Source organism: Nomascus leucogenys, chromosome 1a (assembly GCF_006542625.1).
Source record: "Nomascus leucogenys isolate Asia chromosome 1a, Asia_NLE_v1, whole genome shotgun sequence".
NCBI lineage: Eukaryota > Metazoa > Chordata > Mammalia > Primates > Hylobatidae > Nomascus > Nomascus leucogenys.
This window is the reverse complement of record NC_044381.1, coordinates 95,977,012-95,993,561: the sequence shown is the minus strand read 5'-3', so window position 1 is coordinate 95,993,561 and position 16,550 is coordinate 95,977,012. Positions and strand designations below refer to the sequence as shown.

Below are 16,550 nucleotides of genomic sequence, written 5' to 3'. Positions count from 1 at the left end.
GCTAACTTTTGTATTTTTAGTAGAGATGGGATTTCACCATGTTGGCCAGGGTTGTCTCAAACTCCTGAGCTCCTGTGATCTGCCCATCTCGGCCTCCCAAGTATTGAGATTACAGATGCGAGCCACCACGCCTCGCCTTTTTTTCACTTTAGATGAGCAAAATACAATACAAACTTTTTCTGAATGAATATATGTATGTAGACACACACGTGCATGCATTACATATCTCACATATTCATACATATTTATATGTAATATATATGAATATATAGACATTACAGAACATATATAGATATAATCTATAAAACAAGTGGCCCTCTATTTCTCTCTATTTTCTTCACATTTCCTTCTCTTTAAAGACATTTTATATACTCAAAAGAATTTTTCCTTCTGCCAACTAATCCACACCTTATTTTCCCCCTGGTGTTTCTCATTGCATTGCTGATTGTGGTAAAAGCCCACATATAGCAGTTAGCTTCCATAAAAGACCAACACATCTGAAAATTGGTTCACTTACTCAAGTGTACATGGAGCTTGCTTGGGGTCTAAAATAGAGTTAAATAACAAAGACGAAGAAAAGAATAACTTCTATTGAGTTAAAATACCAAACAATATTTTTAAAGACATTGTATTGAGCTGAAATTGACTTACATAAAAACTTTGTTTACAAGTGAGATTTTCATTAGTTTAATAATTTTCAGCCTATCTTTGCATTCAAAGTGTGAGTTAAAAAAAACTCACTTATTTTAAAACTTTGCCTCAACTTTTCTTCCTCCTTTAGACATGCTCCATTTACCATGATTTCTAGACCATAATGTGTGCATATGGTTTATACCTCTGAAATATATTTCCCTAAATTCTTCAGTGAGTTAAAAGTAAACTCTATGAGAATAGGGAGTATACAGTGAAGAAAACTGCATTCCCTATAGACACATGCTAACAGCCATTGCTTAGTGTTAGTTACGTTTAAAAAATATACGCACATGGTAAACTTATGTGAAAGCATTTGCTTCACGTTTTTCAAGGGAGGCTGTGGCTTGCTCAAACGCATAACTTTTAACAACATCTTTCAAACCTGCCAAATCACATTGCCTATTTGGCCAATTCAGTGTGTATAATATTAATTTACTGGGCCACAAAGGTAGTGCACCTTAACTATTATTAGGGGAGAGTATAATATATTTGATTTCCCTTTATGAGCCTCACATTGCTTATAATTGAGTAGGGCTACTACATTTTCTGGGCAGGCTATCAAATAGGATGTTGTAATGATTTGCTTGACTAGTAGAGCAGATGAAAATATATCAGTTCTGTCTGTAGTTGTTCTGTTTTTGAATTTGAAATCTGCACAGTTTGAAACCATTCATTCCTCTATGGTTCTCTTTAAAATATAAAAGTTTTTTTTTATGTTTTAAAGACTTAAGCATATTACACAAAATCAGTTAAGTAAATGGTTAAAACAGTGTGAACTTCAGAGAACATAAGAGAGGTCTTGGATTTAATTTGAAAATATCAAGGAAGTGGCAGCAGTACAATGCAAAGATTTGGGCCTGATAAAAAGAAAACAGGTTTTACTTGTAACTGGCATCTCGGGGAATCCTGAATGCTCCAATTGTTGGTCTGCACTGATTTGAAGTTTACCGAGATGTTGAGATATTTTGTGCTCCATAAAATACTACTTACCAAAATTATTTTGGACATATAATTCCTTTATTTTGCTTACAGGATATATACAGACTCAAAACGTATCAGTAGACTTACTTCCTCTTTTAAACAGTATCATGAAGACAATACAAGTAAGTGGAAAGATACCCTGTGTTCATAGGTTGGAAGAATTAATATTGTTAAAATGTCCATACTACTCAAAATGATATACAGATTCAATGCACTCTCTATCAAAATTCCAGTTTAATTTCCACAGAAATAGAAAAAAAATTCTAAACTTTGTGTGGAACCACAGAAGACCCTGAATATCCAAAGCAAATCTTGAGCAAACATGACGCTGAAGACATCGGGCTACCTGACTTCCAAATCTATTACAAAGTTATAGTAATCAAAACAGCATGATACTGGCATAAAAACAGACACATTGATAAATGGAACAGAATAGAGGACCTGCAAATAAACTCATGCATTTATGGTCAATTGATTTTCCACAAAGGTGCCAGGAACATACAATAGAGAAAGCACAGTCTCTTCAATAAATGGTGTTGGGAAAACTGGATATCCACGTGCAGAACAATGAAATTTGATCCTTATCTCACATCATGTACAAAAATCAATTCAAAGTGGATTAAAGACTTAAACGTAAGACCTGAAACTGTACCATTACTAGAAGAAAACATAGACATGACATCTGTCTGGGCAGAGATTTCTTGGCTATGTCCCCAAAAGCGCAGGCAGCAAAAGCAAAAATAGACAAATGGAATTGCATCAAACTAAAAGGCTCCTCCTACACAGCAAAGGACATTATTAAGAGAGTGAATAGACAACACATGGGTTCGGAGAAAATATTTGCAAACCACATCTGACAAGGGACTAATATCCAAAATAAATAAGGAACTCAAATGATAGGAAGAAAACAGATACCCCATTAAAAATGAGCAAAGGACTTGAGATATTTCTCAAAAAAAGACATACAGGCAGCCAATAGACATATAGAAAAATGCTCATCATCAGTAATCATCAGAGAAATGCAAATTAAAACCACAATGGGATATCACCTCACACCTGTGAGAATCACTGTTACTAAAAAGATGAAAGATAAAAAGTGTAGGCAAGGTTGTGGAGAAAAGGGAACCCTCATACCTTGTAGGTGGGAATGCATATTAGTATAGCCGTTATGGAACACAGTATTGAGGTCCCTCAAAAAACTAAAAATAGAATTACCATGTATGATCCAGCAATCCCACTTCTGGGTGTATATCCAAAGGAAATGAAATAAGTATATTGAAGAGAAAACTGCACTCCCATGTTAATCATAGCATTATTCACAGTAGTCAAGATATGAAACCAACCTAAATGTCCATCAGTGAATGAATGATAAGAAAATGTATACAACGGAATACTCTTCAGCCCTGAAAAAGAAGGAAATCCTGTCATTTGTGATACCATGGATGAACTCAGAGGACATCATGCTAAGTGAAATAAGCAAGACACAAATAAACAAATACTGCATGATCTCACTTACATGCAGTATCTTAAAAAGTTGAACCTGGGCCGGGCATGGTGGCTCACACCTGTAATCCCAGCACTTTGGGAGGCCGAGGCAGGTGGATCACGAGGTCAGGAGATCAAGACCATCCTAGCTTACACAGTGAAAGCCTGTCTCTACTAAAAATAGAAAAAATTAGCCAGGCGTGGTGGCAGGCGCCTGCAGTCTCAGCCACTCGGGAGGCTGAGGCAGGAGAATGGCGTGAACCTGGGAGGCAGAGCTTGCAGTGAGCTGAGATTGCGCCCCTGCACTCCAGCCTGGGCGACAGAGCGAGACTCCGTCTCAAAAAAAAAAAAAAAAAAAAAAAAGTTGAACCCGTGCAATAGAGACTAGAATGGAAGTTGCCAGAGGCTGGGAGAGAAGAGTGAATGGGGAAAGGGGAGATGTTGATCAAAGGGTACAAAGTTTCAGCGAGGCAGTAGAAATAAGTTTGCATGACCTATTGCACAGAATGGTAACTATAATTAATAATAATGCATTGCATATTTCAAAGTTGCATAAAGATTAGATTTTAAATGTTCTCACTGCAAAAAGTTTGTAAGTATATGAAGTGATGGATATGTTCATTAGCTTGATTCAATCATTCCACAATGTATACGTGTATCAAACATCACATTGTACCCCATAAACATATAAAATGATTATTTGTCATTAAAAAATAAAATAACTTTTTTTAAAAAGTAGGTAAGATCAGTTTAAAAAATTATCATTATGGATTCTTTGGACTGGAAGTTCCTTTTCTGTACACTAAATTTTTAAAACCTTATCCTCTACATACCACTGAAATGGAATCCCATAATTGTAGCAGTTTTATTCTTTTATATAATTCAGTTTCTTTTTCAACAAAGATTTATTGAGCAGTACTAGGTGCCAGGTATGTTCTGGGTACTTAGGGCATATCGATGGATAATACGAAGGTCTCTGCTGTCATGAAGTTTATTTCTATCAGAAGAGACAAATAGGAAACAATAAACACAATGAATAGACAATGATACAATATGTTAGAAGCTGGTACGCGCTAGAGAGAAATGAAAAAGCAGAGCAGCATGAAGACATTTATCAGTGCTGGGCTAAGGAGGGGCAGGTCTGTGTTAGAGTTGTCAGGGTTCCTCTTGGTCCATGGGAAGGATGTTGACCAAGTGAAATCTGGGGGAAGAGCATTCTAGGCAGAGGGAATAGCTAGACCAAAGGCCTATTACTGAAGGCCTGGCAAGGCTGGGAAACAGCAGACAGCCAGTGTGGCTGGAGTAGAGCCAGTGGAGGGGAGAGAGTAGTAAGACAGCAGGTGAGAGGAGTAATGAAGCCAGGGTTACAGGTAGCTTTCGTCTTTATATAATGGGGAGCCATTGTTGACCAGAAGAATGACACAAAAAGACTTCTAATTTAAAAGGATCACTCAGGCTGTGGGGTGAGAACAGATGGGAGGGGTCAAAGATAGATGGAGGGATACCTGTTAAGGGCCTGCTACCGTTGATCTGCTGAGAAATGATAATCATGACTTGGACCAGAGCGGGAGAAGTAGAGGTCATGAGGGATGGTAGAAATCTGGATATATTTTGAAGTAGAGTCAAAGAGATTTCCAGATAGATTCGAAAAGGGTTCTGAGAGAGACAGAAGCATCCAGAATGATTCTAAGGTTGAGCATGTTGTTTCCGAAGGGGATGGAGGTGTGCAGGGTCAGGAATCCAGTTTTAGACTGAATATCTAGGCTACTAGATGCCCAGGCAGAGATGTCAAACAGGCAATCAGATATTTAAATCTAGACTTTGAAAGGGAAGTCTGGACTAGAAATGTAAATTGGTGAATTGTTTTTTGGCATAATTGAAGCCATGGATTTGGGTGACATCACCAAGAAAGTGAGTGTAGGTAGAGAACTTCTTCAGTGGGTTTCAGGTATTTGATATAATTTATTCAGTGAGTATATAAAGATAAATGCTCCCTCTTCTCAAAGATTTCATCATTTGTTTTGGCTATACAGATTGTTCACAACCTAGAGATAGCAATCACATAGGCTACAGTGTCTGGTGTTGAATACTGCAATGGCTGGGGAATTGGGGAGCAGTGTGGAGAGACAGAGTATTGTATGATAAATGTTATTCTTTTTTTTTTTTTTTGAGATAGGGTCTCACTCTGTCGCCCAGGCTAGAGTGCAGTGACATGATTTCAACTAACTGCAACCTCTGCCTCCCAGGTTCAAGCAATTCTCCTGCCTCAGCCTCCCAAGTAGCTGGGACTACAGGTGCGCATCACCACACTTGACTAATTTGTGTGTTTTTTCTAGAGATGGGGTTTTACCATGTTGGCCAAACTGGTCTCAAATTCCTGGCCTCAAGTGCTCCACCTGCCTTGGCCTCCCAAAGTGCTGGGATTACAGGTGTGAGCCACCACACCCAGCCAGATAAATGCTATTCTTGATATATGTGATACAATGTAAAATAATTAGTGCATGCAATGGAACTGTAGAGAAAGGAGCAGTCAACTGACTTAGTAATAATAAAGCAGAGTAAATTTACAATACTCTGTTCTCAAATAATGTATCTTAGAACAGAACGGTGTATAATAACATTGTGTATAGTAAAATAAACTGTGCTAAAGGGTCATTCAACATTGTCCTTTAATTATGTTTATGGCTACTACTTTGGGTCACCCAGCTTGTCTTCTACATCCCTTCTTCCTATTGCTGAAAAGGTTACTAAAGCCCATTGCAACACTGTTCCTGGATAAAGGCAGAGGTAAAGTGGGAAGTAAAGCACAGGAATGACATCAGCATTCTACATTTCTGTACCTATGGGTTCCATTAGGAGCTGGCAGGGATGAGATGTGTTCCACAATCAATCAGTCCGTCTCTGTAGTTATGCACTCACTATTGTCTCTTTTCTGTGACCTAGGTTGTAAAGGAATGGGTAGAAAAAAGAGGCGGGGGCAGAGATAAGATCTTCTGCTTTAGGTTGTAAGCATTTTAAATCTCTGAAATGAAAAAGAACAACCTCATGTTTTCTGGGAAGTGATACTTTTGATGTGGCTTTTCCACTCCTAGCTCATAGGAAAAAAGGATATTGTTGAGTTATGAGGTATCTATCAGTGGTCATAGGCAAAGTTGGTGACAATTTTAAGAACAACTTGCTCATGTGTACACACACACACACACACACACACACACACACTTTTACATTTTAAATGGTCTTTACTTGCCAGAAATCAGCCTTGTGACTTAGGGCAAGTAATCTCAAATATGAAGAATACACAGGCCACAGATGATATAACATTTTAATTTTAAAATTGTACATGATTATCTGTGTTTTCTGTTGTTAGTTTTTATCAGAACTATAACATAGTTCCTCAAAGAAGGTAGACAATTTGGGATAAATGTAAGCAGTTATGTAAGACTAGAATTGATGCAGAACATAAGTAACATTTCACACTGTCAGCAGCAACACTAAATTACTAGGCCTGAACCATATTTTTATGCGTATTGCTATTTTCTGCTCAATGTCTTCCCTTACATGTAAGGCCTTTCTCAATGTGTCCCTTCTGTGCTGAGCTTTGAAATCCTCCAGCCTTTCAAGCATCCTTGTTGCAGCATCAGGCTGTGTTCTCCATCACTTAGCACGTTACTCTGCATGCACACAGCTCTCGACAATCATCTGTCAATCTACTAGGTGCTGATTGATTAGTTATTTTCTAACATTTACATAGCAGGATATGTGATTAACAATATCATACTTCTGTATTCAGGTACTTACTGTGCTTTATTTATTATCATTTTATGAATGTTTCTCTGTCCTTATCTGCTTATTTATATAACGTTCAAACTAATGAATCAAATGCAGAATAAATAGCTGCCAGTTCAATTTATCTTGAAAATTAGCTGACATAATGGCATTGGCAGAAACCCTAATGAGCATTAATTTACTTATTCATCAAATACTTATTGAGCATACTGAGTACCAGCCATTGTGCAAAGTGGTGGGGATACAGACATGAAGAGGGCAGATGGAGCCTCTGTCCTCATGGAGCTTTTAGATAAGAAAAGAAACAGTGGTAGTGTCACACAATAATACAAGTTCAGGGAGCTGTTGTATCAGAATTGATTAGCATATGTGGTAGAAAACCCAAATCGCAGTAGTTTAAGGGAAATGGAAATTTTTCTCCAACATGAGTGTCTCGAGGTAGATAACCCAGAACTCCAGCATGTCTATCTTGTTGCTGTGCTGCGTGTGGCCTCTATGCCCAAAGTTACCTTGTTGTCTAACATGGCAGCCTGTGTCCATGTTCCACTAGTAAGATGGGAGAAAGAGAAGATCAGGCTCCTTCTCTTTAAAAAACTTCCCAGACGTTGCTCAAACCACTTTCGCTTACATCCCTTTGGCCAGAACTTAGTCATATGGTGATGCTGAGCAGCAGAAAGAAGCCGGGAAATGCAATATTGATTCTGGGTGGCCAGGAAGAACAGGGGGTGCCTGCTAAGAGGACAATGAACCATCTTTGCCTCAGGATTTCTGGGAAAATGGTTGCCTAAATTGAGATCTGAAGCTTCGTAGGATTCTCAGAAATATATGTACATGTGTCCTTATAGAAGAAAAACATTCCTGAGTAAAGAAGAAGTTCTAGGAATTGAACACTGAGAAGAAACTCGTCTCTCACCAATCATGATTAATCATTGTGTGACAATGTTTGTACTTTTTTTTTTTTTTTTTTTTTGAAAAGAGTGTGGTGCAGGTTGTTTCAGAGGAAGGTGGTCGTGGTAATGATCAGTGAAGTTTTGTGGTTGAACAGGCTGACCAGGGGATCTTCTCAGAAAAGATGAAGTCTGGGAGAAGGGTTTATGACATGGTGGTGTTAATCTTTTCCCAATATTGGCTCAGGCGAAGGCATGTACTTGAGGCAGTTCAAAGGCCAGGGCATTCAGGGGCTATCCCAAGGTAAAAGGTCAGGGGATAACCCATGCATTTTTGTGCCTGTGGTAGGGTCAAATTACCAGTTTCATTCAAATCCTAGAGATATAGTCATGCTCACTAACATGACATGAATCTGCAGAAACAATGAAAACATTTACAATATATTAAATTTACGGTATCAGTCTGCTTTGAGGCTTTTCTAATTTTTGTAATGTTCAGCCTTATAAAATCAGTATTTTGTCTAGTTTAAACGAATCTAATAGTGATTCTTGTTTACTTGTTATTGTGATAAATCAGCAGTTGCCTGAAATAAAAATAACATATGGAACATTTTTAACTTTCTGAAATATAGAATGTTATTTGAGAAAATATATGTTTTATGTTTTTCTCATTATTTTCATACTGTCATTTAGTTATGTTTTGATTCTGCTTTTTATTCCCAAAATGAATGGAAGTTACAAATAGTCCAGCCCATTTAAAATTAAGCATGACTTGAAGACATTTTATCTCTAAAATGACTTTTTTCTGGTTTTAAGATCAAACACCAAATTTAAATCTAAAATTAGCTAGAGTCTAAGAAAAGCACTGATCTAAATTTATATTTAGGTTCTTATGTATTTTTTTCATATTCCTTCTCAAATACTATGAAGTTATAACTTTTTTCCCCAGAGAAAGTGTTACTATGGTTGGTGGCTGGCAATACAATTTTTATATCATGCATGAGTAGGGGAGATTGAATCATTTAATTCCTCTGTGGCTGGTTAGTTTAATAAATGCCAGGTTGGTAAAAGCAACACTTCTAGGTCTTATTTGTCTTGAGATCAGTGTGTCTTAAAATCGCAATTAGGATGGATTATTAAATGGAAGCTGATATTTCAGAGTTATCTTCTTTTCTATGTTAGATTTTTAATTTTATGAGAATAGAGAAATTATTAAACTTTGTGCTCACTAGCTCATTATTTAGTTTGTGCCTTCATAGTAGGTCATGGAATTGTCGATAAGCACATGGTAGCACTCAGTTTCTTGAGGTCACTTCTAGGCCTATGGAACATGATTAATCTGATTCTATTTATATGGTTATCTTCATAAATAATAATCAGGGTCTCACAGTCTTAAGCCATCTGTGGAGGACAGCAAGCATCCATTCCCACTCCAAGTGAATCCAGATTTAACTCTGAACTCTGATTAAAGTCACAACTTCCATATAATTTCCAACATTTCTGTTCTGTCTGCCTGTAATGCATTTTATCACTAACTTAAATTCTACAAATTACTTGTTTTGATTTAAAATAACAGTGAATAAATAATCACACAGAGATCCTGGACCAAATATGGTATGTTGGACCATTTAGGTCCCATTTTCCTTTTGGCCAGCTCACAGTTTTGCAGGTAGTTTCATAGATGGCCATTGACTCTCAGATCTAGAGGTGCATGGGACACCAGTACATCTATGCTATGATGAGAGAAGGTGTTTTTACTGGTAAACTGTTTACCAATGGAGAGAGGGCTGGGACATTAGTGCTGTTGGACTTGCAAGTGAGTAACTGTGATTGGGAGCGCTGGGGGGATTAAAGGGAGAAGATGATTAGATTATTGGGAGAGTACATTAGCAGAGGTCAATACCACTCCTCTGCTTACAACTCCTCGAAATGTCTTCAATAAACATGGAGTACCTTGGTAGTAAGAAAAAACAACCAAGAGCTATTTAAAAAAGAAAATCCTTCACTGGCTCCTCGTGGCCTATGGGATAAAGTAGAAGTGACTAAACATGAACTTGAGCCTCACCTGCACACTTCAAGCCTCATCTCTTGCCATACCCTGCCTTCAACCCTAGGCTGCTGTAATGTTCAAGTGATTCTTGCCTCTTTTCTTCTTTTTCCTGTGCAATATCTTTCCTCCGTGCCTCATGCTCATGCTGTCCTCTCTCTGCCTTGAATCCTTTTCCCACCCCTCACCTGATCCTATGCTAGGTCAGGGGCCTCTCTCTAATGTTCTGCCATAAACTCTGAGCATCGCACCTCCTCCCATGCATCACTATTGGTTCTTGTGTGTCTGTTTGTTCCCCTCACTAGACTCTATCCTCAATACCAGACGCATAGAGGGCAACCAGTGCAAGTTTGTCAAGTGAATAAATGAGTGTTTTGGTGTATACTAGGGGACCATCATAGGGGACTGAAAATAATTTTAAGTAATCACAAAAGTATAATCATCTGATCTATTATCTGTTTACTACCAGAAATGCACATTAGCACATAGAAAACTGAAACAATTTTGCAAATAGGTAAACAGATTGATATAAATGTGGTCTGATTCTCCAAGTCTTGCCGTAAGCTTTAATAAGTTGTTGGTATTGTGGGTTCTTTTGGTAAACTTTTTGAGAAATGTACCAACTAGTGCTATTTGGTGTGTGTTTTTTGCTTCTAATCTAACGTCAAGTCAGTGGGAGAAGCTTTGTGTACTTGCTTTGGTAAACTGATTCTGAGTATCTTATTTCCTTATGTGCATGAGGTACATGGAAGTGCACTTAATGGATTTCTGCTACAGTGTGTGGTAAGGATGCTATTTTTAAAAGTCTGAGTTCCCAGAGTAAATTTTTTAAATAGGATTAGGGTTTTATCTTATAACTAACATAATAAAGCTTAAATTAGAATTATAAATAATGTATGTGTATGTGTGTATGTGTGTGTGTATATATAAAATCCCATCATGGGAGCAAGACCCTCATGACCTCATTTCATATATATATATGTGAGTCAGATTCAAAAACAGCAACAAACATAGAATATTAGACCTCAAAGTTATTCTAGGCCATTTAATCTTTTGCTTTACAGATAAGGAACTGATATCATCATGGGTAAATGATGATTCCATGAAGGCACCAGAACAAAAAATTCTGGTCACCTGATTCTTACTTTGGGGGTAAATGTGAATTCTCAAGCAAGGAGAAGTATATGGAGACCTCACAGTTGGCAAGGAAGATTTCTACTCATGCTACCTTGAGTAACAGGGGTTAATAATAAAGCTAAAACAGTACCTAGAGGCTTTGCTGTCGTGTCCAGCAATCCTGTGGCCTCTGCTCACCTGAGCGTGTCTCCTCCTGTCTCTAGGCAATGAGATTCCAATTGGGTCCTTGACTTGGGAAGCCTTTGGCACAAACATCATCCATATTGGATCTTATTAGTTGTAGCCAAAGTAAGACAGTTTTGGTCAATATATAGGACTTTGCAACCTAGAGCAGGCATATGCAGGGAAAATTTCCTAAAGCTTCTGCAGAAGCAGAGTGGGCCTTCAGGTAGGTACAGGCCCTTTGAGCTTTCTGAACCTGGTCAGTATGGGGAGGAAAAGACATTTGTGTGGATAAATATGGGATGGGGAAGGTAAACTACATCACAGCTAAATTCAAGTTGAGTTAGTTTATAAATGGAGGTAAATGCTCTGCCTATAAGAAACTACTCACAAATACTGTTGTGTGGCCTTTGGGCAAATCAGCTGAACATTATCAACCTCAGTTTTCTTATCTTAAAGGAAAGATGATAATGATACTTACCTTGTCCACTCGTTGTGCATATCAGTGACCATGTATATTAAATGACCATCCATATGTAGGTAACTATTACTGTTATTACCTCTATAATACCAAAACGATGACTACTATAGTTATTTTTACAAGTACTAGTACCTAACACTACTGTACTACTCCTATTGTTACATGCCAGTAGGTTGTATTATAATTGAGTAGTCTTCTCTGCTCAGTTAGACAATAGGAGAGAGAGTTTTACAATTTATTTGCAAGAGGCTATAGTTCTTTCACTGTGCAATGATTAAGATCAGGGCTTTGTGGGAATTAAAACTACTTCCTAGATGTAACGTCTTAGACAAGTTATTTAACTTATATACTTCAATTATCTCATTTGTAAAATGGGGATACTACATTATATCACATAAAGTTTTTGTGAAGATTAAATGAGATAATCTAAGTACTGCTTAGAACAATGCCTAGCACGCAGTGATCTTGCAAGAAATATTCTCTATTAAGCTATTAATGTATTGATATGTATTGTATTTTCATAACTACCTTGGGAGAGAAGAGGCATCATTATCTTTGTTTCATGGATACTGAAACTGAGGTTTCTGATTTGCTATGTTTACTAACATACCAAAGCTGGGAGAGATTCAAAGAGCCTCCTGCTCTTCCTTCCTTCTTTTCTTTCCTCCCTTCCTTGCACATATCCTTATTATTGGGTTGGAATGGAAAGCCATAACTCCTGCCCAGTTGATTTGAATTAGCATGTCTGATTATTTTTTAAATTTTCTTTCCCCTCCAGCCCTACCTCCCTGCCAGAGCACTTGTAAGAAAGTACTCTCTCACATATCTTATTCCCATTGAAATAAAATCATATTATGCTTCTGTCTTTTGCCACTAGCCTATTACTATTAGCTGTCATATCCGAAGTCCCAAGTTCTTTATCTGAATCCCTCATACTTGAGAAATCGACAGGATCAAGGAAATAGGAACCAGTGTTTACATAAGTGTTTATTGGACTTTTCTTTATCATCTTTCAGGTCTTGTGGAAATTTGCCTGATGCACCCCCTAGATGTGGTGAAAACCAGGTAAGGTTCTGCATGAACAAGTTTTATTGACTTTGGCTAATATCCAAATTAAGATCTGTCAGAGCACTAAATGCTAGGACTTGTCCCAGGCCAGTAGCTTCTCTCTATAATAGCAGTTATATTTGCTTCTAAAGAAAGTACTATTTGACAGATAAAATGTGAACAGTGAAAAGCATTTCTGGATGAAGGTCATCTGAAGTATGTAATATTTTACTGCCTTTACATGACAACCATAAGGTATGATTTGTAGCTATATTGGTAAATGAGGTAAATTTATCAAAATGATGTAAAAACTAAACTTTATCCAGTGGATTATGACAGCACATTTTCATTTGGCATTGCCAAACAAATCTCTATTTAATAGTCAGCATTTTGGTATGAGACTTCAAAATTTCAAGTAAGCTTTTTACATAGTGCTTAAAGAATTTATTCCTATTACTGTTTGCCCGTGCAAAATGCCATATTTTCAGGAAACTGCAGGGGCATAATATGGTCAATGCAAGCCAGGGCAATGTATTAAATCTATTTACCAAGAGGGAAAAAAAGAAAAATAACAAAACTTGGCGGGGTATAATATGATCTAGAGCATTTTTAAAAAGTTAAACCTGTGGCTGAATTACAGAACTTTCTATTTTTTCAAATTGGAAGCTCTTGGAGTCTAGTGAAAATTTCCATTTATTTGCACTATATGAAACCCAAAAGCACCATGCTAGGTTGGAGGCTAACAGCCAACGATGCTATGCAATAATGGCGGTTAAAGAAACCATTACTGCCTCAGTTAGGAAATATTTGATAATTCAGGCTGGTCATTGGATGGATGTGTTACTTACTCTACCTAAAAAGGCAGCAGAATCTTAGGCTGGTTGCTGAAAGCAAGAGAAGGTGACTGTGGCATGCAAAAATAATATTACATTTCTAATAGAGGTAGGGAAGATGGGAATTCGGCCTCTGTCTTAGATGGAGCTGCTGTAACAAAATATTATAGACTGGGTGGCTTAAACAACAGACGTTCATATTTACAGTTTTGGTGGCTAGGAATTCCGAGATTAAGGTCTTGGCTGATTCAGTTCTTGGTAAGGGCCCTTTTCCTAACTGTAGAGGGCCTCCTTCTTGCTGTATACTTACATGACAGAGAGAGGAAGCTCTGTTGTCTGTCTCTTCCTCTTCTTATAAAGCCATTAATACCATCATGGGGGCAAGACCCTCATGACCTCATTTAAACCTAATCATCCCCCAAAGACCTCACCTCCAAATACCATCGCATTGTGGGTTAGGGCTTCAATATACACATTCTGGAGGGACACAAACATTCAGTTTGTAACAGCCTCAAATCCCTAAACTCAAAGAGAAAGAAGAAAACCAGGGGCCCTGCACGGTGGCTCATGCCTGTAATCCTAACACTTTGGGAGGCAGAAGGAGGTGGATAATCTGAGTTCAGGAGTTTGAGACCAGCCTGGCCAACACGGTGAAACCCCGTCTCTACTAAAAATACAAAAATTAGCCAGGCATGGTGGCACACCCCTGTAATCCGAACTACTCAGGAGGCTGAGGCAGAAGAATCACTTGAACCCGGGAGGTAGAGGTTGCAGTGAGCCGAGATTGCACCACTGCACTTCAGCTTGGGTGACAGAGCAAGACCCCATCTCAAGAAAAAAATAAATAAATAAATAAAAGAAAAAAGAAAAAGAAAACCACAAATTATATTCAAATGCAAGGTATGCGTACCCCTGGGCCATCTTTATTACAAGGTTCCAAAACAGAATGCAAAACTCCCTGGGATTTCCTTCTTAGATTCCATGTTAACCTTCTTTGAGAAGCCAGATTATTGTTGCTAATGTCACTGAGAAAATAATCTTTTTCATTTGAGGGTAATTTCCTAACTTAGTAAACTGTTCCAATGAACATAGAGGAGAAATAAGAATGATTTAATGAAGACACAATATTAGAATTATGGTCACTCATTCACTCAATGTTTTATTCATCCATTCAACAGACGTGTATTGAGCATCTAGTGTGTGTGGGTTTCAGGATAGCTCTGCCCTCAGAGAGCTCACAGTCTGATTAGCTAATTGAGATCTCATCACAATGAACTTCAAAAGCTGTATCGTTTTGTTGTACTGGAATTGAATTGAAAACTTCTTGAAATGGATATAACAAGTTACCGGGGCTTTATATCTTCTTTGTTACACAAATATTTTCATTAAAATGGCATTCATTCATTAGAGTTAGTCACATGACTTTGCCTAACTTCAGCAGGGAGGAAGATGCAGTCCCTCCAGGTTCTCTGAAGGAGAGGGGAATTGGATATTGGGTGGTATTTGACCTGCATAATGAAAAGTATGTTGAATAAAGATTCACAATCATAGAGTAAACTGAAAGCCACAAATATGGGCAACTGACATTGCAACAGAAGTAGAATATGCAAGATTGATAGGATTTATCACCCAGGCGCTAACAGAGAGGTGACATCAAGTAGGCAGGAGCAGACTCACATGTGGGAACCTCTTCACCATCACATTATACAGGAGATGACTATGTTTCTAAATAGAAACAAATTCATACCCAGGAAATAGTATTGATCATTTATAGAGTTTTAAAAATCCACTTTAAAGAGGAGTTTTGAAGTAAATTTTTAGAATCTGTTGTTATTCATTCAGCAAGAAAAAGATTAGGCACAAATAGAACCCCAAAACAAGACTTGACTCCAAAAAGTAGACACATTTATTTTGCCATACTCCAGCACATGAGATATGGTGGAAAATGAGCCATATCCATATTTGGATTAATTCAATATACTTCTCCTTAAGTAATAAAATCCAATTAAAAAAAATTGTGAAGTGAGGTTTGGGTTCACGTATCCCATGCCCCATTTTGACAATGCCTGCCACAACTTAGAATCCAGTACTCTCCGAATACTGTGTCATTTAAAAAATGACCTGCTAAAATCACCAATGCTAAGTGGTTTCATGTATTAATCTCCTGCAGTTTATGGTTTATGTTATTTATTTTAATATTGATCAAAATAGTACATGTATGTTGTATCACATTCAAATAATACTCCAAGCCTTGTGTCAATTAAGACAGGCTAGGTTATGTGGCTGTAACATCAACAAACTTTAAATCTCAGCAGATTACAAAAACAAGGATTTCATGTCTGATACAACCGGGTAACTGGGTATGTTTATCTGTCCAGGCTGCTATAACAAAATATCATAAACGGGGTAACTTATAGACAACAGAAATTTATTTCTCACCATACTGGAGGCTGAGACGTCTAAGCTCAAGGTGCTGGCAGGTTTGATGTCTGGTAAGGGCCTGTTTCCTGGTTCATAAAGGGTGCCTTCTTGCTGTGTCCTTACATGGTGAAAGAGCAAGGCATCACTCTTGGGTCTCTCTTATAAGGGCACTAATCCCATTCCTGAGGGCTCTACCCTCATGACCTCCTAAAGGCCCCACTCCTGATGCCATCACCTTGGGGGGTTGGATTTCACCATATGGATTTGGGGGGGGTGGGGGCACAAACATTCAGACCATAACCAGTGGACACTCTGCTCAGACTGAAAGAAGCTCTGTTTGAACACGTGCTTTCCCCATCCCTGTGGCAGGAAGAATAGAGCTGAACGGTCTCACCCTGGTGGTTAGAGCTCTGACCACACGTGTCCTTTTCACCCAGCCTATCATTAGGAACTGGCCACTTGACCACACCTAAACAACCAGAAGGAGAAGAAATATGATACTCCTACTGGCCTGAAGGAAGGGACATGGTGTCAGTGTGCCATAGGTATGTCTTTTCCAAGCCTTATAAGCATGAACATCATTCCCCTAC

At 38.0% G+C, this 16,550-nt stretch overlaps 1 protein-coding gene across 2 annotated transcripts in view; it reads left to right on the top strand.

Moving 5' to 3' along the window:
• The window catches only part of SLC25A21 (solute carrier family 25 member 21), a 511,294-nt gene that overhangs the window by 286,702 nt on the left and 208,042 nt on the right, over positions 1-16,550 (top strand). For both annotated transcript variants that reach the window (XM_030813695.1, XM_030813699.1), the window contains exon 2: positions 12,676-12,724. In XM_030813695.1, coding sequence (XP_030669555.1) covers positions 12,676-12,724 — 49 coding nt within the window. The remainder of the gene's footprint in view (positions 1-12,675; positions 12,725-16,550) is intronic.